At 41.8% G+C, this 22,843-nt stretch overlaps 2 protein-coding genes across 9 annotated transcripts in view; one reads left to right on the forward strand and one right to left on the reverse strand.

The window, feature by feature from the left end:
• Positions 1 to 20,970, forward strand: part of nol10 (nucleolar protein 10) — a 126,803-nt gene extending 105,833 nt beyond the window's left edge. The window contains exons 19-21 of the mRNA XM_063037585.1: positions 1,490 to 1,725; positions 6,780 to 6,882; positions 16,015 to 20,970. Coding sequence (XP_062893655.1) covers positions 1,490 to 1,725; positions 6,780 to 6,882; positions 16,015 to 16,134 — 459 coding nt within the window. The 3' untranslated portion in view covers positions 16,135 to 20,970. The remainder of the gene's footprint in view (positions 1 to 1,489; positions 1,726 to 6,779; positions 6,883 to 16,014) is intronic.
• Positions 1 to 22,843, reverse strand: part of LOC134340420 (hippocalcin-like protein 1) — a 116,678-nt gene that overhangs the window by 18,606 nt on the left and 75,229 nt on the right. For 4 of the 8 annotated variants that reach the window (XM_063037660.1, XM_063037654.1, XM_063037643.1 and 1 more), the window contains one exon: positions 1,743 to 2,259. The exons of 2 other annotated variants lie outside the window; for them this stretch is intronic. In XM_063037660.1, the coding sequence (XP_062893730.1) occupies positions 2,143 to 2,259 (117 nt within the window). In that variant the 3' untranslated portion in view covers positions 1,743 to 2,142. Of the gene's footprint in view, positions 1 to 1,742; positions 2,260 to 22,843 lie in introns of those variants that run through there. 2 more of the 8 variants (XM_063037635.1, XR_010016555.1) reach the window with 2 other exon arrangements.

The raw sequence follows: 22,843 nt of genomic DNA on the forward strand, positions 1-22,843 counted from the left end.
AAATGTCGACTGCACCTCTTCCTAGAGATGCTGCCTGGCCTGCTGCGTTTACCAGCAACTTTTATGTGTGTTGCTTGAATTTCCAGCTTCTGCAGAATTCCTGTTGTTTGCGTTTAAATGGAGATGGGGAATGTGTTATCAATTCACCAATTATTAAACTATAAAGAGGGAGAAAAACGTCAGCTTTTTGAGCAAAAGCACAGAAATATTTATGATTACAAATATGTCCTGCACTGAAGGAAGCTATTTAGTCATCGATCCTGTGCCGTCTCTCAGCAAGAGTAATAAAGGTGGTATCACTGCCCTATACATTCTTTATGGCCCTTGCTATTTTTCCTTTGGTGCTCATTCAATTTCTTTTCAAAGTCACTGTTGAATTTGTCTCCACTATCCCTTAATATGTTCCAGATGCTGATTACACACTGCATATAGTGTATATTCCATAAACTACCTTAGGTTCTTACTTCCAGCCACTTAAATCTGTGTCCTTTAGTTCTCAGCCTTTCCAGTTGGAATAGTATCTTCCTGTTTGTTTCTGTTCAGACCTGCTATTCTTTTGAATACCTGATTTTATTTCTTTCAAACTTCACTGCTCTAGGGAAAACTGCTATTTTTCCAAGTCTTTTCCTATAATATGACTCCATTATTCATGGGATCATTCAGGAAAATCTTTTGTGTGCCCTGTCCAAAGTGTTTGTGTCATTCTTGAAGTGTGGAGGAGGGGAATGGATAAAGTACTTCAGTTGCAGTGAAACCAATGCTCTTCATACGTACCTTACTTTTGTACCCTTTACTTATAATATGAGCTTATGAATTAGTATGGTTTTAATAATGCTTTCTTAGTCTAACCTGCTGCCTTCAATTCATTCATGCAGTAGCCTAGTTTTCTGTTCTTCTCCTTTTTGAATTATGCCCTTAAAATCGTATTGCCTTTTTATCATTCTTTCGAATAAAATGTTACTTTGTACTTCTTGTTATTAGGTTATATTTTCCAGGGTTGCTACCAACATGTACTGTATGCAAGATTTGAAATTATTAAAAATAAAATCATTAATCTACAAACATATGAGTTAGAAGTGGGAGTAGCAACCTGTCCCCAAGCCTGTTCTGCCAGTTAATAACATCATGGTTTGTTCAAATATAATATCAATGCCATTTGCCAACAGTAGCTTTAACCCTGTATTAAGTACCGATTTATCTCCTTTTTAGATCATTCAATAACTATTTGAACTCTCCTTTTGAGGAAGCACATTCCAAACTGAGTACCTTGTATTCTATTAAATATTCTTTAGAATACACAATTAAATTTATATCTAGAAAATCGAAGCACTGACCTGTGTTGAATGTAATTGTCCCCATCCTCTATCAGTTGAAATCTGTGAATACAACTAATTATTCACAATTACAGTAATTGTGCCAATTCTTTAAAGAATAAGAATAATCATCTTGGACGTTTTCAGAAGTTTCATTGTGGTGTTATATGTTATAGGAAGAGGAAGAGCTGGAAGGAAAACCCAGTGATACAGATAGCTCTGAAAGTTCTGATGATGACCGTGGCTGGGTTGAAGAGGTCCAAAAACAGCACAAACTATTGCGCAAAGAACAAAAATTGAGACTAATGGAAAGTAATCAGCAAGTTCATTCAAAACCAAAATTCTTCGAGATCAAAGCTGGAGAAGAGTTCAGAAGTTTTCAAGACACTGCCCGTAAACAAAAGCTGCTCAAGTGAGTATTGCGTCTATTTCACTAAATAACTTTGACCTTTCTGATGGCATGTATAATACCCATTTCTCTGGTATTCAATTTATGAAATTTGGTAGAATGTTACTGGGGTTATATCGAGGAGAGGTTACATAACCTTTCTTGGTAACACTGGACAACAAATTTTTTCAAAAGTGTTGCTTCCTCAGAATTTCTTTTGTTTATGATAGACTGCTTGAAGATGAACACAAGTATAATTTCAGACTACTTGCATCACGTAGGAATTTGGAGAAACAAATTAACTTTTATTGTATATATTGTGTTTAATTGCATAATGATGCTGATGCTTTGCAATAATTCAACTAAGTTAAAAATATTTTGTTAATGATTTTCATTTTTACTCAGTGTCTAAGGCTTCTCACTTAAGTGTCCAACCATAATTCACCAGCATTGATGGATTCCAGTTGCCCTGGTATCTTTTCTCCATGACCGCAATGTCCTGGTGAAACCTTTCACCATGCTCGTCACTGACGGCACCAAGATTTGCAGGGAAGAAATCTAAATGGGAATGCAGAAAATGAATCTTTAGTGACATGTTGCATTTCATGGTTTTATATGCTTGAAACATGCTTTCAACCAGCTGCATGTAGTTTGGTGCTCTGTAGATGCCGAGAAAAATTTCAACAGCTTTCTTAAATGCCTTCCATGTGATTTTTCTCCGGTCCCACTAGAAATTCTTCAAATTGCTTGTCATTGATGACCTGTTTGATTTGTGGACCAACAAAAATGCTTTCCTTAATCTCGGCATCAGTTATTCTGGGAAGCATCTGTCTCAAATATTAAAATCATTCATAGAAATTTTTGTGCCTGGTGATAGTAAATTCCATCCTTATAGTCCTGAACCCAATAATTATTACTAAAACCTGTCCTGCCATGCAGCAGCCGTGCAGCCTAAGCATGCCCAAGCATGCCTGGACAAGATAGGAAACTTTCCAGCTTACATTGTAGGCAACATTTTAATTGATTTGAATTATGAATTGAAATAATAAACATAAGTTTATTAAAAATAGTGTATGAGAGGAAAATTTCATGGTGATTTTCATGATCAATAGCCCAAAATTCATAAGATGCACCTAAAGGTATTCAGGCAGCAAAATCTTTGTTGTCCGGTGTAATCATTGGAATATGGAAAGTTATAGAAATTTGATTTTAGAACTTTGAAAGAAATTGATAGGGTTGGTTGAAATTTTATTTAATTGTGGGTGTCCAGGATAACTAGATTTGAGTGACAAAGTAGGGGAGTGTGTCACAAAATTGGACGTAAATATCAAATAGCTGCAACTATTGAAAACCTGAAATAAAAACAAAATACTGGAAACACTCAGCAGGTCAAGCAGAATATGCAGAAAAAGAAATGAAGACATTTAATTGAAACCCACATGAGAAAATTAGATTTGTTCATTTAATAGTTGAATATGATTATAGTACTTTATGAGTCAATAGTAAAGTTTTGGAGTTGGGAAGAGTGGCTGACTTGGAATACAAGTTAACAAGGATCCTATTGAATAGGCCAAGATTTTAAAGCCTAACCATTTTCCTGTGAAGCATGTTAATCTCCCTTCTAATCTCCCTTTCCCAGGTATGGGACAAGTAGACAAAAATTCTCTCATTTAAAAGTTGCATTTGAGTACTTTTTGTAGTTAAAAGAATATCATCTTTGCTAAGTTATTTGAATTGTTTTGGCTATGCTGGTTAGTTAGGATTGTGATGACTTGCTTCGTCAGATGTTATTTTTTGATGAGCAGTCTAGCCCTTTATCTGTTCAAGCAATGTTAAAATCTTATGGCCTGGTAAGTAACAAATAGTTGAAATACAAATTGTTCTTCATCTCTTTTCCTGATGGTTGGCCCTTGCTTTGTGAAATCTTGCAGCCAATTTGCCTATAAGACTTTGAGTTAATTTGTTGACTTGAATGATGAGCACATGGAAGATACTTTGGAAGAAAATTTGCTTTTGTAATTTGAGGTTTGTGAAATGAACAATTAAAATTATAGTAGACTATCATGATCCCAGCCAATTCCCTTGCCATTTTAATTACTTTGAGAAAATCAAGTAATCTACTTTCAATTGTGGTACGTCAGTGTCTACCCTATCTCTGTGTGATTAATGTGGTTTTAAACGACATGGGCGCAAATACTTAATCACTCCTGATTTGTTGATTTCAGTCCAATCTTCTATAAGGGCAACTGTTTGCCATGTTGAAAGGCAAGGGATCTCATTTCTCAAAGGTTCCATTACACTCACAGGAAGTGTACACTTACGAATTTTTGTTTGATGAAAAAGCCATGTTGATCAGTTTCTTAGTTGACTTTACTGCAAAGTGACTTTATGTAGCCTCTACAAGGAATTCTGCAGATGCTGGAAATTCAAGCAACGCACATCAAAGTTGCTGGTGAACACAGCAGGCCAGGCAGCATCTCTGGGAAGAGGTACCATCGACGTTTCAGGCCGAGAACCTTCGTCAGGACTAACTGAAGAAAGAGCTAGTAAGAGATTTAAGAGAGGGAGGGGGAGATCCAAAATGATAGGAGAAGACAGGAGGGGGAGGGATGGAGCCAAGAGCTGGACAGGTGATTGGCAAAAGGGGTATGAGAGGATCATGGGACAGGAGGCCCAGGGAGAAGGAAAAGGGCGGGGGGGGAAGAACCCAGAGAATGGGCAAGGGTATAGTCAGAGGGACAGGGGGAGAAAAAGGAGAGTGAGAGAAAGAATGTGTGTATATAAATAACGGATGGGGTACGAGGGGGAGGTGGGGCATTAGCGGAAGTTGGAGAAATCAATGTTCATGCCATCAGGTTGGAGGCTACCGCCAGAGGCTATACTCTGTCTGCCAGAGAAAGCAGGATCTCTCAGTGGCCACACATTTTAATTCCACATCCCATTCCCATTCTGACATGTCTATCCACGACCTCCTCTACCGTAAAGATGAAGCCACACTCAGTTTGGAGGAACAACACCTTATATTCCGTCTGGGTTCCCTCCAACCTGATGGCATGAACATTGACTTCTCTAACTTCCGCTAATGCCCCACCTCCCCCTCATACCCCATCTGTTATTTATATACACACATCCTTTCTCTCACTCTCCTTTTTCTCCCTGTCCCTCTGACTATACCCCTTGCCCATCCTCTGGATTCCCCCCTCTTGTCTTTCTCCCCGGACCTCCTGTCCCATGATCCTCTCATATCCCCTTTGCCAATCACCTGTCCAGCTCTTGGCTCCATCTCTCCCCCTCCTGTCTTCTCCTATCATTTTGGATCTCCCCCTCCCCCTCCCACTTTTAAATCTCTTACTAGCTCTTCTTTCAGTTAGTCCTGACGAAGGGTCTCAGCCCGAAACGTCGACTGTACCTCTTCCTCGAGATGCTGCCTGGCCAGCTGCGTTCACCAGCAACTTTGATGTGTGTTGCTTTTATGTAGCCTCTGCAGTGTTGGTCTGTCTCAGCATGAGCCACTGCTTTCAGAGCTGATCCATAATGACAGAGACAGAAGCATTTGTGAAGACATGACATACTGTGATGAACACCGTTGGTCATCCTCATCATAGCTGTTCTACACAAGGTAACATACACAAAATACTGGAGAAACTCCGCAGGTCAGGCAACATCCATAGAAATGAACAAACAGTCGATGTTTTGGGCCAAGTCCCTCCTTCAGGGCTGGAAAGGAAGGGGGAATAAAAAGGTGGGGGGAGAGGAATAAGGATAGCTAGAAAGTAATGGGTGAAGTTGGATGGGAAAGGTAGATGAAGGGATCCGAGATGGGAGGGAGTGGACCATAAGGGAAAGGAAAGGAGGAGGGGCACCGGGGAGGTGAGGAGGTGTAAGAGGCTAGAGTGGAGAAGAAAAGGCTGGGGGGGAGGGGTTAACCAGAAGGAGGTGGATATTCATGTCATCAGGCTGGAGGCTACCCGGACGGAATATAAAGTGTTACTCCTCCACTGAGGGTGACCTCATCATGGCAGAAGAGGAGGCTACAAGATGGTAGTTCAGTCCCTTTGCAATTATGATATGAATGTTAAATACAAGGGTTATGACCAAAGTAAAAAGTAGCTGGAGTCGCTTAGCACTTTACCGCAAGGGTGTTTATTAGGTGTGTCAAAAATGAAACTTGCAAAATTTAGTGAAAAGAAAAATGCCAATATTTACAAAATATATCTACAGCAAAACATAATAGCTCCATGCTTCTTGTTGTCCAGTGTGAACTCTTTGCAGCCCCTATCTCTCTCCCTTACTGAGGACAAAGAGTTTTTTTTTAAGGCACTGGGACATGCCATCTTTAATTACCAACAAAGTGAACTTAAAACTACACATGAATTAAAATGTGATGCACCCCACAATGTAGTTACAATCATATTGCAAAATCAACAGAAGTACCTACCTTAAATACAGTGTACAAACAACATACACACATTTACACATCCCCATTACTAAAGAAATGGAATATTCCACATGTATGGTGGAAAAGGCACCAATTAGCCAACCGGAGCGCAGCAGCTCAGTTTAGAATTAAACTAAACTTGGGTGTCTGACTGTATGTAGCAATGTGGATGGAAATCAGTGGGTGTGTACGCTCACTGCAATGACAGCAGAATGACAAGGCAATGTTTGAGAGAATGTGCGTGTCTAAAGACAGCATAAACCGAGTGCTCTCCATCACACTGAACTAATGTTACGACAGTATGGGGGAGGGTGGTTTAAGGGTTTATTTCAATATGCTAATTATATGAATTTTGCATAAGAACTAGGTATCGGTAACAGAATAAAATTACTGTTAAGGATATTATCCTTTCTAGTCTGATTATGATGTTTTCTGAAATGATTCAACAAGCCAGTCATTGTAGTAAATTGCATTGGGCTGTTAGAGTTACTTCACTGAGGACTGCAACAGTTTAAGAAAGCAGTAATTCCCAAAGAAAATTAAAATTGAGCATTAGTTGTTGGGCAATGTTAGGAGCAAAGGTTTTGTGATTCAGTAACACATCTGCAATATCGTCATTTTTGTGTATTTTACTGTACAGAACAACTCTTGAAGATCGGTTGAAACAGGAAGAAAAGTCTGGAACACTCCATTTGTCTGATACCACTGTAGGCAGTAAACAGTTAACATTTGCCCTTAAAAAGGTAAGCTAATTCCAATATCTTTATTATAAATTTGGAATACTTGTGGGAGTATAAAGTGAATCAATATGGAAAAAAACTTTTGAGATTGTTGGAAGCTTGTATCCAGTTGAGTGGTGCTCAAGTTACAATCTTCACCTGGAAAACTCTATTAAACTTAAATAGATGAGGTAGTGTTTATTTACAGAGAGAAATACTATGATTTAGTTTTAATTTTCTTAATATGCACATGTTATTTAATTGGTCCATTTTGAAAATTTCAGTGACTACTCTGTACAGTGGTCAATCCCTGTTGATACTGAATTACCATGTTATCAAGCCTGGGTATATGTTCTTCAAATAAACCACCTTGTCTAATTCTATCATAGACTGCTTCTCTTATTCTGTGAGATTATGCATACTGCTTCCATTGATTATGACCTGGAATCCCAATTGTTAAAAATCTGTTTAGAAAACTAATCATACCACCTTTTTATTCTTCAATCATGTTAAATTTGTAATCCCTGTCTCACTGAACAATAACAAGATCCTTGTTTGCTTCTGCTAAACATTCAACTAAGTAACAACTGCGCTTTGTACTATGTTTCAGTTTGGGGATTAATTTCCACCTCTTAGACTCTTGTACAGGTTTCCCCCGCCATCCGAAGGTAGAGCATTCTGTGAAATGGTTCGTAAGCCGAAATGTCGTAAAGCGAAGAAGCAATTACCGTTTATTTATATGGGAAAATTTTGTGAGTGTTCGCAGACCCAAAAATAACCTACCAAATCATGCCAAATAACACATAAAACCTAAAATAACAGTAACATATAGTAAAAGCAGGAATGATATGATAAATACACAGCCTATATAAAGTAGAAATACTTTTCCACAATCATTACTAAACTGTTCTCCGGAGCGAAAATGTCATGCAAGTGCCGTCGGCAGAAGATCTCACACAAGCGCTGTTGGCAAAAACACGCGCAAGCGCTCTCCAGTAACCTTTAAGCTGTGAAGCTGCCAAATCATACCAAATAACACGTAAAAATACACAGCCGATAAAGTAGAAATAATGTATGTACAGTGTAGTATCACTTACAGGAATCAGGACAGTGCCGAGCACACTGATGATGGTGTGTTATACTGAGTCATCGGAGTTTGGGTGGTGCAGTGGCCCCCCACCCTCCAGGCCACCGACCCGATACATTGCCGCGAAGAACGCAGGGGTCCAGCAGTAGCCAGGAGGTACACAGCACATCTTTAAGAAAAAAGCAGAAACAAACATGCTAATTAATTAGGTGCCACCCGTAATTGTCGGCCCAGATCAGTGCCGATTTCCGATTGCTTCGTTTCTGATCTGGGCCGACAGTTACGTGTCGGTGGCACCTAATTAATTAGCATGTTTATTTCGGCTCTTTTCTTAAAGATGTGCTGTGTGCTTCCTGGCTACCTTTGCATTCTCCGCGAATTGGTATCTGTTCGTGGCCTGGGGGTTGGGGTGGTGGGACACTGGGGTGTCATCTCGTCGCCTGTTTCCATTAGAGCAGGCAGCTCATCTTCTATCTCTGCCCGCCTCGATGTCGAAGGTCGAGGTTCGTCGTCTGCTGTGGCTGATGTGGAAGGCTTGCTTGACTGCTGAGCCTCGCGTATTTTTCTATCACACAGTTCTTTAATAAGGACTCAAACCATCCTGCAAATATCCCCTAAACTGACATACCCTTTCAAAATTAAAGTCGTACTTTATCATTACTCAGTCAGTTTCGATTGTTATCCTTTTTTCTTCCAATTGCATCAGCTCTTCATCTGTCAGTTCTTGGTGATGGGATGCCAAAACCTCTTGAACATCATCTTCGCCAACTTCCACAAGCCAAACTCAAGTTGTCCTTACTTCGTACACCACGATCAAAACTCTTAATTATGTCTACTTTTACCATAAGTGTAACACCCTTACGAGCTCTTTCAGGCTTTTCCAATACCATAGAACTCATCTTGCAAACGGCTGCTCACAGGCTCGTGTTTAAGCAATACTGGCGAGAATCCGGGGGAGAGCGGCTGCTCGGGGCGCGCTGAATTTTGTTTTCGTAACAGGTTTCGTAAAGCGAACGTTCGAAAAGCGGGGGACACCTTTATGTAATTTCTAAAACACTTAATAATACCATGTCTCTTAAGCTTTTGTAACCATTTAAGACTCCTCTCCCACCATCTAGTAAACTCCATTCATCAGAGCTCTGACATCTCAAAAAAATCGTTGTAAACTATTCCCACCTGCATGGGTGCGTTATTCTTGCATCTACAAAACACGTCTCAAGAGCACCATCCAAACTCAACATCCTCAGATTCCAGAATGTTTATTTGGAAATTGAGGAAATGTTTGTGCTTTATGGCACGTGTTCTATTTGTTTTAAGTTTTGGTTCAGTACTCTGATGAAGTTCCTGTATAGTGTAGGTAACCTGTTGCCATGCTTGATATAGCAGGGGGATGATTAAGTGGTTTGTATAACACCTTTGGAGGAATCTCAAATCTCCAATGGGAGATCCAGGTAGTCTGCAGAATTACTGCTTCAGCATTGGAGACAAACCTGTCTTTAAAGCAACCCAAGTAATATTGAGTTCCCTAATCCAGGTTACATCAATTTTACAATTTGAAGAGTTAGAAACATAGAAACATAGAAACATAGAAACATAGAAAATAGGTGCAGGAGTAGGCCATTCGGCCCTTCGAGCCTGCACCGCCATTTATTATGATCATGGCTGATCATCCAACTCAGAACCCAGCCTTCCCTCCATACCCCCTGACCCCTGTAGCCACAAGGGCCATATCTAACTTCCTTTTAAACATAGCTAATGAACTGGCCTCAACAGTTTGCTGTGGCAGAGAATTCCACAGATTCACCACTCTCTGTGTGAAGAAGTTTTTCCTAACCTCGGTCCTAAAAGGCTTCCCCTCTATCCTCAAACTGTGACCCCTCGTTCTAGACCTCCCCAACATCGGGAACAATCTTCCCGCATCTAGCCTGTCCAATCCCTTTAGGATCTTATACGTTTCAATCAGATCCCCCCTCAATCTTCTAAATTCCAACGAGTACAAGCCCAGTTCATCCAGTCTTTCTTCATATGAAAGACCTGCCATCCCAGGAATCAATCTGGTGAACCTTCTTTGTACTCCCTCTATGGCAAAGATGTCTTTCCTCAGATTAGGGGACCAAAACTGCACACAATACTCCAGGTGTGGTCTCACCAAGGCCTTGTACAACTGCAGTAGTACCTCCCTGCTCCTGTACTCGAATCCTCTCGCTATAAATGCCAGCATACCGTTCGCCTTTTTCACCGCCTGCTGTACCTGCATGCCCACTTTCAATGACTGGTGTATAATGACACCCAGGTCTCGTTGCACCTCCCCTTTTCCTAATCGGCCACCATTCAGATAATAATCTGTTTTCCTATTTTTGCCACCAAAGTGGATAACTTCACATTTATCCACATTAAATTGCATCTGCCATGAGTTTGCCCACTCACCCAACCTATCCAAGTCACCCTGCATCCTCTTAGCATCCTCCTCACTGCTAACACTGCCACCCAGCTTCGTGTCATCCGCAAACTTGGAGATGCTGCATTTAATTCCCTCATCCAAGTCATTAATATATATTGTAAACAACTGGGGTCCCAGCACTGAGCCTTGCGGTACCCCACTAGTCACCGCCTGCCATTCTGAAAAGGTCCCGTTTATTCCCACTCTTTGCTTCCTGTCTGCTAACCAATTCTCCACCCACACCAATACCTTACCCCCAATACCGTGTGCTTTAAGTTTGCACACTAATCTCCTGTGTGGGACCTTGTCAAAAGCCTTTTGAAAATCCAAATATACCACATCCACTGGTTCTCCCCTATCCACTCTACTAGTTACATCCTCAAAAAATTCTATGAGATTCGTCAGACATGATTTTCCTTTCACAAATCCATGCTGACTTTGTCCGATCATTTCACTGCTTTCCAAATGTGCTGTTATCACATCCTTGATAACTGACTCCAGCAGTTTCCCCACCACCGACGTTAGGCTAACCGGCCTATAATTCCCCGGTTTCTCTCTCCCTCCTTTTTTAAAAAGTGGGGTTACATTAGCCACCCTCCAATCCTCAGGAACTAGTCCAGAATCTAACGAGTTTTGAAAAATTATCACTAATGCATCCACTATTTCTTGGGCCACTTCCTTAAGCACTCTGGGATGCAGACCATCTGGCCCTGGGGATTTATCTGCCTTCAATCCCTTCAATTTACCTAACACCACTTCCCTACTAACATGTATTTCGCTCAGTTCCTCCATCTCACTGGACCCTCTGTCCCTTACTATTTCTGGAAGATTATTTATGTCCTCCTTAGTGAAGACAGAACCAAAGTAATTATTCAATTGGTCTGCCATGTCCTTGCTCCCCATAATCAATTCACCTGTTTCTGTTTGCAGGGGACCTACATTTGTCTTTATCAGTCTTTTCCTTTTTACATATCTATAAAAGCTTTTACAGTCCGTTTTTATGTTCTCTGCCAGTTTTCTCTCATAATCTTTTTTCCCCTTCCTAATTAAGCCCTTTGTCCTCCTCTGCTGAACTCTGAATTTCTCCCAGTCCTCAGGTGAGCCACTTTCTCTGGCTAATTTGTATGCTACTTCTTTGGAATTGATACTATCCCTAATTTCTCTTGTCAGCCACGGGTGCACTACCTTCCTTGATTTATTCTTTTGCCAAACTGGGATGAACAATTGTTGTAGTTCATCCATGCAACCTTTAAATGCCTGCCATTGCATATCCACCGTCAATCCTTGAAGTGTCATTTGCCAGTCTATCTTAGCTAATTCACGTCTCATACCTTCAAAGTTACCCCTCTTTAAGTTCAGAACCTTTGTTTCTGAATTAACTACGTCACTCTCCATGTTAATGAAGAATTCCACCATATTATGGTCACTCTTACCCAAGGGGCCTCTCACGACAAGATCGCTAATTAACCCTTCCTCATTGCTCAAAACCCAGTCCAGAATAGCCTGCTCTCTAGTCGGTTCCTCGACATGTTGGTTCAAAAAACCATCCCGCATACATTCCAAGAAATCCTCTTCCTCAGCACCTTTACCAATTTGGTTCACCCAGTCTACATGTAGATTGAAGTCACCCATTATAACTGCTGTTCCTTTATTGCACACATTTCTAATTTCCTGTTTAATACCATCTCCGACCTCACTACTACTGTTAGGTGGCCTGTACACAACTCCCACCAGCGTCTTCTGCCCCTTAGTGTTACGCAGCTCTACCCATATCGATTCCACATCTTCCCGGCTTATGTCCTTCCTTTCTATTGCATTAATCTCTTTTTTAACCAGCAACGCCACCCCACCTCCCCTTCCTTCATGTCTATCCCTCCTGAATATTGAATATCCCTGAACGTTGAGCTCCCCTCCCTGGTCACCCTGGAGCCATGTCTCTGTGATCCCAACTATATCATAATCATTAATAACAATCTGCACTTTCAGTTCATCCACCTTATTACGAATGCTCCTTGCATTGACACATAAAGCCTTCAGGCGCTCTTTTACAACTCTCTTAGCCCTTTTTAATGCTTGCCCTGGATTTGTCGGCCTGCCACTTTTACTTTTCCCCTTTGTACTTTTTGCTTCTACGCTCACTTTACACCCCTCTGTCTCTCTGCACTGGTTCCCATCCCTCTGTTGTGAACTAACCTCCTCACACCTAGCCGCTTTAATTTGATTCCCACCCCCCAACCATTCTAGTTTAAAGTCACCTCAGTAGCCCCCGCTAATCTCCCTGCCAGGATATTGGTCCCCCTAGGTTTTAAGTGTAACCCGTCCTTTTTGTACAGGTCACACCTGCGCCAAAAGAGGTCCCAATGATCCAAAAACTTGAATCCCTGCCCCCTGCTCCAATCCTTCAGCCACGCATTTATCCTCCACCTCATCGCATTCCTACTCTCACAATGCTTATCAGAATAGCATAAAATCTATAGCTGTTGTAGAAATGGGAAGTACAATTAGACTGGACTAATGAAAGAATGGTTTAAGATGATTTGCCATATTGGACAGTATTGAAGGTTTGTTGCATGTTTGACATTTGGTCCTGATGCTATACAGCAAAGAAGAAAACATTCTATTGGCAGTTTTTTTTTAATTAAAACTTTGAATATCAATGATTCTAATTAAGTTAAAGCCATCTTCTAAAATAGACTACTTGAAAAATATTGAGGATGAAGAAAGATGTCTTGAGTTTAAGAGTAATTGTATTTGTAACTAGTGATTGAAAGCTGGTTATAATCTGCAAATGCTAAATTTTCATTTCCATTTATAATTCTACAGAGGTAAGTCCTGAGCTTTCTGGTTGTACATAGAAATAGGGACTTGGTTTAATTTCATTTTGGCTTTCTTCTTAAATATAGAGAATGTCCTACTTTGTTCTGTCTTAAAAAAAATTAAATTGCTCTCAAGACACAATCAAGTTACAAATTAGTATCAGACTACAAATTGGCATTTCTTCATCGTTAATTAGAACTTCAGAACATAGGGATAAGCAGAAGAAAAGGGAGGACTCACACATGCAGGAATATTCAGGACAACAGAAAGGTGCAGGGTAGTGGAGAAGCTAATTAGTGTGTTGAAATGAGGACCTACTTGAAAGACGGCACAGTTCCATGACATCAATGTTGGTTCACTTTAATTATAACTGAAATAGATCCAGATCTCCACTTTCTAGTTGACACCTGCCTTGCAAATGGGACCAAGACTTTGTGCAAAAGAATGCTGCACCAATAACAAAACACTGGGCTTTATGGAAGTCACCAGGCATGAATATTATTATAAGCAATACACACAAAATGCTTGAGGAACTCAGCAGGTCAGGCAGCATCTATGGAAATGAATAAACAGTTGACATTTTGGGATGAGACCCTCCTTCAGGACTGAGAAGGAAAGGGGGAAGACTCCAGAAGAAAAAGGTGGGGGGAGAGGAAGGAGGCTAGCTGGAAGGTGATGGGTGAAGACAGGTGGGAAGGAAAGCTCAAGGGCTGGAGAAGAAGGAATCTGATAGGAGAGGAGAGTGGACCACAGGAGAAAGGGAAGGAGGAGATGATCTGGGGAAAGTGATAGGCAGGTGAGAAGAGGTAAAAGGTTAGAGTGGAGAATGTAGGAGGTTTGTTTTAAACTGGAAGGAGAAATCTATATTCATGCCATTGGGTTTGAGGCTACCCAGACAGAATATGGGGTGTTGCTCCTCCACCCTGAGCACAATCTTGGCACAAGAGGAGGCCAAGGACTGACATGTTGGAACGGGAATTGGAATTAAATGATTTGGCCACCAGGAAGTTCTGCTTGTGGCAGATAGAGCGGAGGTGCTTGGCAAAGTGGTCTCCCCAATTTGCAACAGGTCTCACCAATATGGAGGAGGCTGCATTGAGAGTATGGGATATAATAGATGACCCCAGCAGATTTGGAGGGGAAGTTTTTGCCTTACCTGGAAGAACTGTTTGGGGCCCTTGAATGGAAACAGAGAAATCTAAAGCACATTACAGGCCCTTTGGCCCACAATGTTGTGCCAACCATGTAACCTACTCTAGAAACTGCCGAGAATTTCCCTACCACATAGATCTCTAATGAGCAAGGAGGTCAATGGGTAGGTGTAGCACTTAGAGCGCTTGCAGAGACAAGTGCCAAGAGGGAGATTGGTAGGGAGAGATGAATAGACAAGGAAATTATGGGGGGAGTGATCCCTGCGGAAAGCAGAGGGGTGGGGAGGTAAAGATATTATTATATTTCAGATGAAAATTTGGCCATGTAGTACACAAAGTACATTATGGGAGGGAATTTTTGATTCTTGTTTTGAATGAAGGTTTTTTTCCAGATCTTTTGGACAGAAACCACCTTAACAGTTTGATAATGAAGGTGTGTGTCCTTTTTTGTCTTTTTTTATTTGCTATCCTGCACGAAAAAATGATAAAAATTTTCTTCAAGTACCAGGTTGAAGAAGTTAAATTTTCAACAGCAGAAATTGTGGAAATCATCAGCTGAAAAGTAATATGGATATGTACCTAGCAAGGTTAAATGCTATAAACAGAAATTTTCTATTTGGTGTCAATTAAATTATAATTGAATGTTGGATAATTGTAAACATAACAATCAAATTTGCTGGAACATTCTCTTTCATTTGCTATAGATGCTAATTAGTGAAAGCAGTGTGCATAATATCAACAAAATTAGATTGTTAGTTGGATTAAGATTGCTCCTCAAAACTTGCATAGACTGTAGTGGAATTGGATTTGCTGAACATTTCTAGCATTTTTCATTCTTAATCCAAACTTCTAGCATCTTCTAACTTCTAGTAGTTTGCATTGTACACTGTTCATTTTTGGAGGTCACTTGATCACTATTTCTATCCCCAAGAAAGCTCTCTTACTAAACTGTGATCACTTTTTTTTAGGTACATCTGTACACCTCGTTAATGCAAATATTTAATTAGCCAATCACGTGGCAGCAATTCAATGCATAAAACTATGTAGACATGGTCAAGGGGTTCAGTTGTTCTTCAAACGAAACATCAGAATGGAGAAGAAATATGACCTAAATGACGTTGACTGTGAAATAATTGTTGGTGCCAGACAAGGTGGTTTTAGCCCCTTAGAAACTTTCAGTCTCCTGTGATTTTTCACGCACAGGAGTCCCCAGAGTTTACAGAGAGCGGTGCAAAAACAAAAAGCGTCCAATGAGCGATAGTTCTATGGGCAAAAACACCTTGTTAATAAGAGAGGTCAGAGGAGGATGGCCAGACTGATTCAACAGAAAGGTAACAATAACTCAAATGACCACAAGTTACAACAGTGGTATGTAGGAGAGCATCTGTCAATGCACAACACTTCAATCCTTGAAGTGGATGGGTCATAGCAGCAGAAGACCACAAACATACACTCAGTGGCCACTTTATTAGCTGCCAGAGGTAGATGGACTGTATTTACAAAAACCTCACCAATATGCTAGTTGCTTCAGTTTAATCCTCTTGCTTTTCTCTTTTTATTGCAGTCACTGCTCTATCCTCAGCATGAAACTATTTTTAAAGCCTTTCTGCATAGGCTGTGGATATGCAAGTTATTTAAATTTCTCAACCTTTACTTTATAGTCTGAACAACAAGAGAAGCGACATGAAGCTGAGAAGCAGCATCGTGAAGAGAGGAAACGGCTGAGGCGTTCAGCAGGACACCTTCGAGGCAAAGCATTGAAAAGGAAGCCATTCTTCTAAACAGCGTTGAATTTTCATTTTATTCCCCTCAAAGTAACTGAGTTCCAGGCATTTCCAAAACTGTATTCAAAGCACCACCGAAATAGAAAACAGCAACTAGAGATGTTTCCAGTGACTGGGCAAGAATTTGTTCCATCTGCTACTTCAGAGTAGACAACTTGAAGGAACTTGTATGTGGGACTTCGGACATTTGTATTTTTGCATAACATTCTGTACTATACAGACTACTGTGTATATTTATCAGAGCAGGATTTTCTAACAAGAATACAGAACATTTGTCTAAGTTTGATTATTCAGCAGCGTGTGCTTTTCCCCTCTAAATCAGTATTTTCCACAAGCAAATGGTAATTGGTGTTTCATTGTTCAGCATTATTCTAACTTGTGTTTTTTGTGCTAGGGAAATAAATTTATATGTATAGAAATTCAGGAGCAACAAACAATCTTCTGGAGGACCCTAACAGGTGAAACAGCACCTTTGTGAGGAAAGGACTTCTCAATGGTGGCCTGTATAAAGAAAGGGCAAGTGATGAGAAAGGATTTTAAGGTGTTTGGTGAATTGCGGAGGATTGGTAAGATGTTCAGTGGGTTGTGCCAAATAGGGGAGGGGCAGACTAGAGTCAGTAGACATTGACAACTGAACGACAGATGGAGGCAAACACAGCGGGAGGGGGTGCAGATGGGGCAAGATGGGGAGAGGAATGTGTAAAGACTAGAGGCGGTTGTTGAAAGAAGATAAGCAGGAACACAGAGCCAGTGCTGGACTGGGTTAAGCAAGGGACTTAAGAATGGAAACCATTAAGTGAGATGTGATTAGCAGTTACAACTATATTGCACAGTGGGGAAACTAGGTAAACTCTGTGTGTGTTAGCTGGGTGAATGGAGCTATAGGCAGGGCAAAGATGGGTGCAGGGGAAACGGGGTTGTTGAAGGAGCCACTTAAATGCTTTTTGTCCCTTTGTTATTGTTTCTCTATTAATTTCTACCTCTTGCCCTTATGTCCTCTCCCTCTCCTGAAGTCTACAATCAGTTCCTTGATCTTGCTGACATTGAGTGAGAGAGTGTTGTTATGACACCACTCAGCCAAATTTTCAGTCACCTGTATGCTGATTCATCACCACCTTTGATACAGCCCACGTTTTATTCAAGGAAAGAGGGAGGCAGAAGAAAAGAAACTATAGGCCAGTTAGCCTGATCTCTGGTTGCAAAGACGTTAGAGTCGATTGTTAAGGATGTGGTTTTGGGGCACATGATAAATAGGCCTTAAGGAAAAATCATACCTGACTTCTGTTGGATTCTTTGAGGAAGTAACAAGCAGGATAGAAAAAAGAGAATCAGTAGATGTGTGCCTGGACTTTCAGAAGGTCTTTGACAATGTGCCACACATAACGCTGCTAAACAAGATAAGAACTCGTGGTTTTACAGGAAAGATACTGGCACGGATAGCGCATTGGCTGATTGACAGGAGTGAGAGTGGGAATAAAAGGAGCCTTATTTGATTGGCTGCCAGTGACTAGTTCTATAGAGGATGGATTTTTGGACCATTTCTTTTTAGTGTTGTATGTCAATGATAGAGTTTATGGCATTGTTGCTAAGTTTGTGGACAATATGAAGATAGGTGTTGAGGAAGCATGGAGGCTGCAGAAGGACTTTTTCAGATTAGGAGAAAGGGCAAAGAAGTACCAAATGGAATACAGTGTTAGTAAGGATATGGTCATGCACTTTGATTGATGGAATAAAAGCATAAACCATTTTCTAAATGGAGAGAAAATACAAAAATCCAACGTGCAAAGCTACTTGGAGTCCTCATGCAGGATTCCCTAAAGGCTTATTTGCAGGTTGACTTGGTCATGAGGAAGGCAAATGCAATATTAGCATTCGTTTCGTGGGAGCTAGAATGCAAAAGCAAAGATATAATGTTGAGACTTTATAAAGCACTGATGAGGCCTCACTTGGAGTATTGGGAGTAGTTTTGGGCCCCTTAAGAAAATATGTGCTGACATTGGCGAGGATTCAGAGGAGGTTCACGTGGATGATTCCTGGAATATGTTGATTGTTTAATGGCTCTGTGCCTGTACACTCTAGAATTTAGAAGAATGAGGGCAGATCCCATTGAAACCAATTAAATGTTGAAAGGTCTAGATAGAGTGGATTGAAGAGGATTTTTCCTATGGTGGGGTGTCCAAGGCCAGTGGGCACAGCCTCAGAAAAGAGGGATATCCATTTAGAATGAAGATGAGTAATTCCTTTAGCCAGAGGGTGGTGAATCTGTGAAATTCTTTGCCACTGGCAGAGGTCATTGGGTATATTCAATGCGGAAGTTGATAGGTTCTTGATTAGCCAGGGTGTGAAAGGTTATGGGGAGAAGGATTGAGAATGGGGATTTAACAAACTATGGATCAGGCATGATTGTTGAGCCAAATGGCCTAATTCTGCTCCTATGTCTAACGTTTGTACAAGTTTCTTACACAGAACTTTGGAAATGAACTCTGAACTCCAACACCTCGAACTGTTATAGCATCATGTTAGCTCGTACACTGCCATGGCACCCATCTTTGAGGGGATAGAAACTTAAAGCAAAGTGAAATTTACATTAGATCAATTCGACACTAATCACAAATTCATGGATGACACCACTGTTGTTGGCAGAATCACAGATGGTGATGATGAAGCTGATAGATGTGCAGTAGGGGGTCAGCTGAATAAGTGATGTTGTAACAACAACCTTGTGCTCAATGTCAGCAAAACCAAGAAAATGATTGGGCACTTTAGAAAAAGGAAGGCAAGTACCAAGTACCAGTCTTCATTGAAAGGTTTACAGTAAAATAGGGTGAGCAACTTCAAACTCTTGGTGTCAACATCTGAGGTTCCATCCTGGCCCAGCAATAGATTCAACCACAAAGAAGCCGCCCCAGCATCTCTACTTCATTAGAAGTTTGAGTAGTTTTAATATGTCACTGAAGAAAGGGAGGCTAGATTATTAAAATAAACCAGCACAAAATATAAAAATGGAGAGTAAAAATTTTTGTAATTATATAACATGGAAAAGGGTGGCTAAACTGAATGTGGGTCCCTTGGAGGATGAGGAGGGGGAATTGATATTGGGTAATGAGGAAACAGCAGAGGCTTTGAATGATTATTTTGTAATGGTGGAGGACATGTCTAACATACCAAAGAGAGATGTTATAGATGTGTTGGGAGCTGAGGACCTCGATACAATAGCTTTCACTTAAAGAGATAGTGCTGAATAAACTTGTGGGTTTGACGATAGGGAAGTCCCCTTGTCCTGATGGAATGCATCCCAGGGTATTGAAAGAAATGGCAGAAGTTATAGTAGATGCTTTGGTGATGATTTACCAAAATTCTCTGGACTCTGGGCAGATCCCAGCGGATTAGAAAACAGTGAATGAAATACCACTGTTCAAAACAGGATGTAGGCAAAAGGCAGGTAACTATAGGCCAGTTAGTTTAACATCTGTAGTTGGGAAAATGCTTGAAGCTATCATTAAAGAAGAAATAGCAAGGCATCTGGAAAGAAATGGATTCATCAGGCAGGCGCATCATGGATTCATCAAAGGCAGGTCCTGTTTGACAAACTTACTGGAGTTCTTTGAAGATATAATGAGCGCAGTGGATAGAGGGGAACAGATGGACATTATTTACTTGGATTTCCAGAAGGCATTCAATAAGGTACAGCATAAAAGACTTATCCATAAGATAAGGATGCATAGAGTTGGGGGTGATGTATTAGCATGGATAGAGGATTGGTTAACTAATAGAAAGCAGAGACTTGGGATACATGGGTGTTACCCTGGTTGGCAATCATTGCTGAACGGTGTGCCACAGGGGTCGGTGCTGGACCCGCAACTGTTCACAATATACATTAACAATCTGGAAGAGGGGACCAAGTGTAGTATATCTAAGTTTGATGATACTAAATTGAGTGGAAAAGCAGATTTTACAGAAACTACAGAGAGTCTGCAGAGAGATATAGATAGGTTAGGTGAGTGGGCAAGGATTTGGCAGATGGTGTACAATGTTGGTAAATGCAAGGTCATCCACTTTGGAAGGAAAAATGAAAGAGCAGATTATTATTTAAATCATAAAAAAAAATCAGCATGCTGCTATGCAGAGGAACTTGTGCAGGAAGGTTATGTTGCAACTGTACAGGGTACTGGTGAGGCCGCACCTGGAGTACTGTGTGCATTTCTGGTCGCCTTACTTCAGGAAGGATGTACTGGCTTTGGAGGCTGTGCAGAGGTGGTCCACCAGGTTGATTCCAGAAATGAGGGAGTTAGACTATGAGGAGAGATTGAATCACCTGGGACTGTACTTGCTGGAATTCAGAAGAATGAGAGGAGATCTTCTAGAAACATATAAAATTATGAAAGGAACAGATGAAATAGCGGCAGAAAAATTGCTTCCACTGGTAAGTGAGACTAGAACTAGGGGGCATAGTCTCAAGATTCAGAGGAGTAGATTTAGGACACAGATGACGAGGAACCCAGAGAGTGGTGAATCTGTGGAAGTCTCTGCCTAATGAAGCAGTGGAGGCTACTGCAGTAAATATAATTAAGATGAGGTTGGATAGATTTTTGCATAGTAGGGGGATTAAAGGTTATGGGGCAAAGGCAGGTAGGTGGAGATGAGTCCATGGCTAGATCAGCCATGATCTTATTGAGGGATTAAAGGTTATGGGGCAAAGGCAGGTAGGTGGAGATGAGTCCATGGCTAGATCAGCCATGATCTTATTGAATGGTGGAGCAGGCTTGATGGGCCAGATAACAGGAATTCTGCAGATGCTGGAAATTCAAGCAACACACATCAAAGTTGCTGGTGAACGCAGCAGGCCAGGCAGTATCTCTAGGAAGAGGTACAGTCGACGTTTCAGGCCGAGACCCTTCGTTAGGACTAACTGAAGGAAGAGTTAGTAAGAGATGAAAGTTGGGAGGGAGAGGAGGAGATCCAAAATGATAGGAGAAGACAGGAGGGGGAGGGATGGAGCCAAGAGCTGGACAGGTGATTGGCAAAGGGGATATGAGAGGATCATGGGACAGGAGGTCCGGGGAGAAAGACGGGGGGGGGGGGGAAGAAACCCAGAGGATGGGCAAGGGGTATAGTCAGAGGGAGAAAAAGGAGAGTGAGAGAAAGAATGTGTGTATAAAAATAAATAACGGATGGGGTACGAGGGGGAGGTGGGGCATTAGCGAAAGTTAGAGAAGTTGATGTTCATGCCATCAGGTTGGAGGCTACCCAGACGGAATATAAGGTGGTGTTCCTCCAACCTGAGTGTGGCTTCATCTTCACAGTAGAGGAGGCCATGGATAGACCTGTCAGAATGGGAATGGGATGTGGAATTAAAATGTGTGGCTACTGGGAGATCCTGCTTTCTCTGGCGGACTGAGCGTAGGTGGTCATCTGCTCTCACTCCATACTCCCGCCACCCCACTAGGAATAGGGTTCCCCTGGTCCTCACCTACCACCCCACCAGCCTCCGGGTCCAACATATTATTCTCCGTAACTTCCGCCACCTCCAACGGGATCCCACCACTAAGCACATCTTTCCCTCCCCCCCCCCGCTTTCCACAGGGATCGCTCCCTACACGACTCCCTTGACCATTCATTCCCCCCACCCCATCCCTCCCCACTGATCTCCCTCCTGGCACTTATCCTTGTAAGCGGAACAAGTGCTACACATGCCCTTACACTTCCTCCCTTACCACCATTCAGAGCCCCAGACAGTCCTTCCAGGTGAGGCGACACTTCACCTGTGAGTCGGCTGGGGTGATATACTGCATCCGGTGCTCCCGATGTGGCCTTCTATATATTGGCGAGACCCAACGCAGACTGGGAGACTGCTTTGCTGAACACCTACGCTCTGTCTGCCAGAGAAAGCAGGATCTCCCAATGGCCACACATTTTAATTCCACATCCCATTCCCATTCTGACATGTCTATCCACGGCCTCCTCTACTGTAAAGATGAAGCCACACTCAGGTTGGAGGAACAACGCCATGTATTCCGTCTGGGTAGCCTCCAACCTGATGGCATGAACATCGACTTCTCTAACTTCCGCTAATGCCCCACCTCCCCCCCGTACCCCATCTGTTATTTATTTTTATACACACATTCTTTCTCTCACCTTTTTCTCCCTCTGACTATACCCCTTGCCAATCCTCTGGGTTTCTTCCCCCCCCCCCCGTCTTTCTCCCCGGACCTCCTGTCCCATGATCCTCTCATATCCCCTTTGCCAATCACCTGTCCAGCTTTTGGCTCCATCCCTCCCCCTCCTGTCTTCTCCTATCATTTTGGATCTCCCCCTCCCCCTCCCACTTTCATATCTCTTACTAACTCTTCCTTCAGTTAGTCCTGACGAAGGGTCTCGGCCTGAAACGTCGACTGTACCTCTTCCTGGAGATGCTGCCTGGCCTGCTGCGTTCACCAGCAACTTTGATGTGTGTTGATGGGCCAGATGTTCTTATTATGTTCTAAGACCCCGACAAAGTTCTACAGATGGAAAGCATCTGACTAGTGTATCCAGGGCAACTCCAATGCACCGGAATCCAAGAGGGTATAGAAAGTGGTGGACTTGACCAGTTCTATCATGGGTACAGCTCTCCTCATCATCAAGGACATTTACGAGAGGCAATGTCTCAGTGACTCCCATCATCAGGGACCCCTGTCAACCAAGCCATGCCCTCTTCTCGATACTG

The sequence above is a fragment of the Mobula hypostoma genome, chromosome 2 (assembly GCF_963921235.1).
Source record: "Mobula hypostoma chromosome 2, sMobHyp1.1, whole genome shotgun sequence".
NCBI classification, from domain to species: domain Eukaryota; kingdom Metazoa; phylum Chordata; class Chondrichthyes; order Myliobatiformes; family Myliobatidae; genus Mobula; species Mobula hypostoma.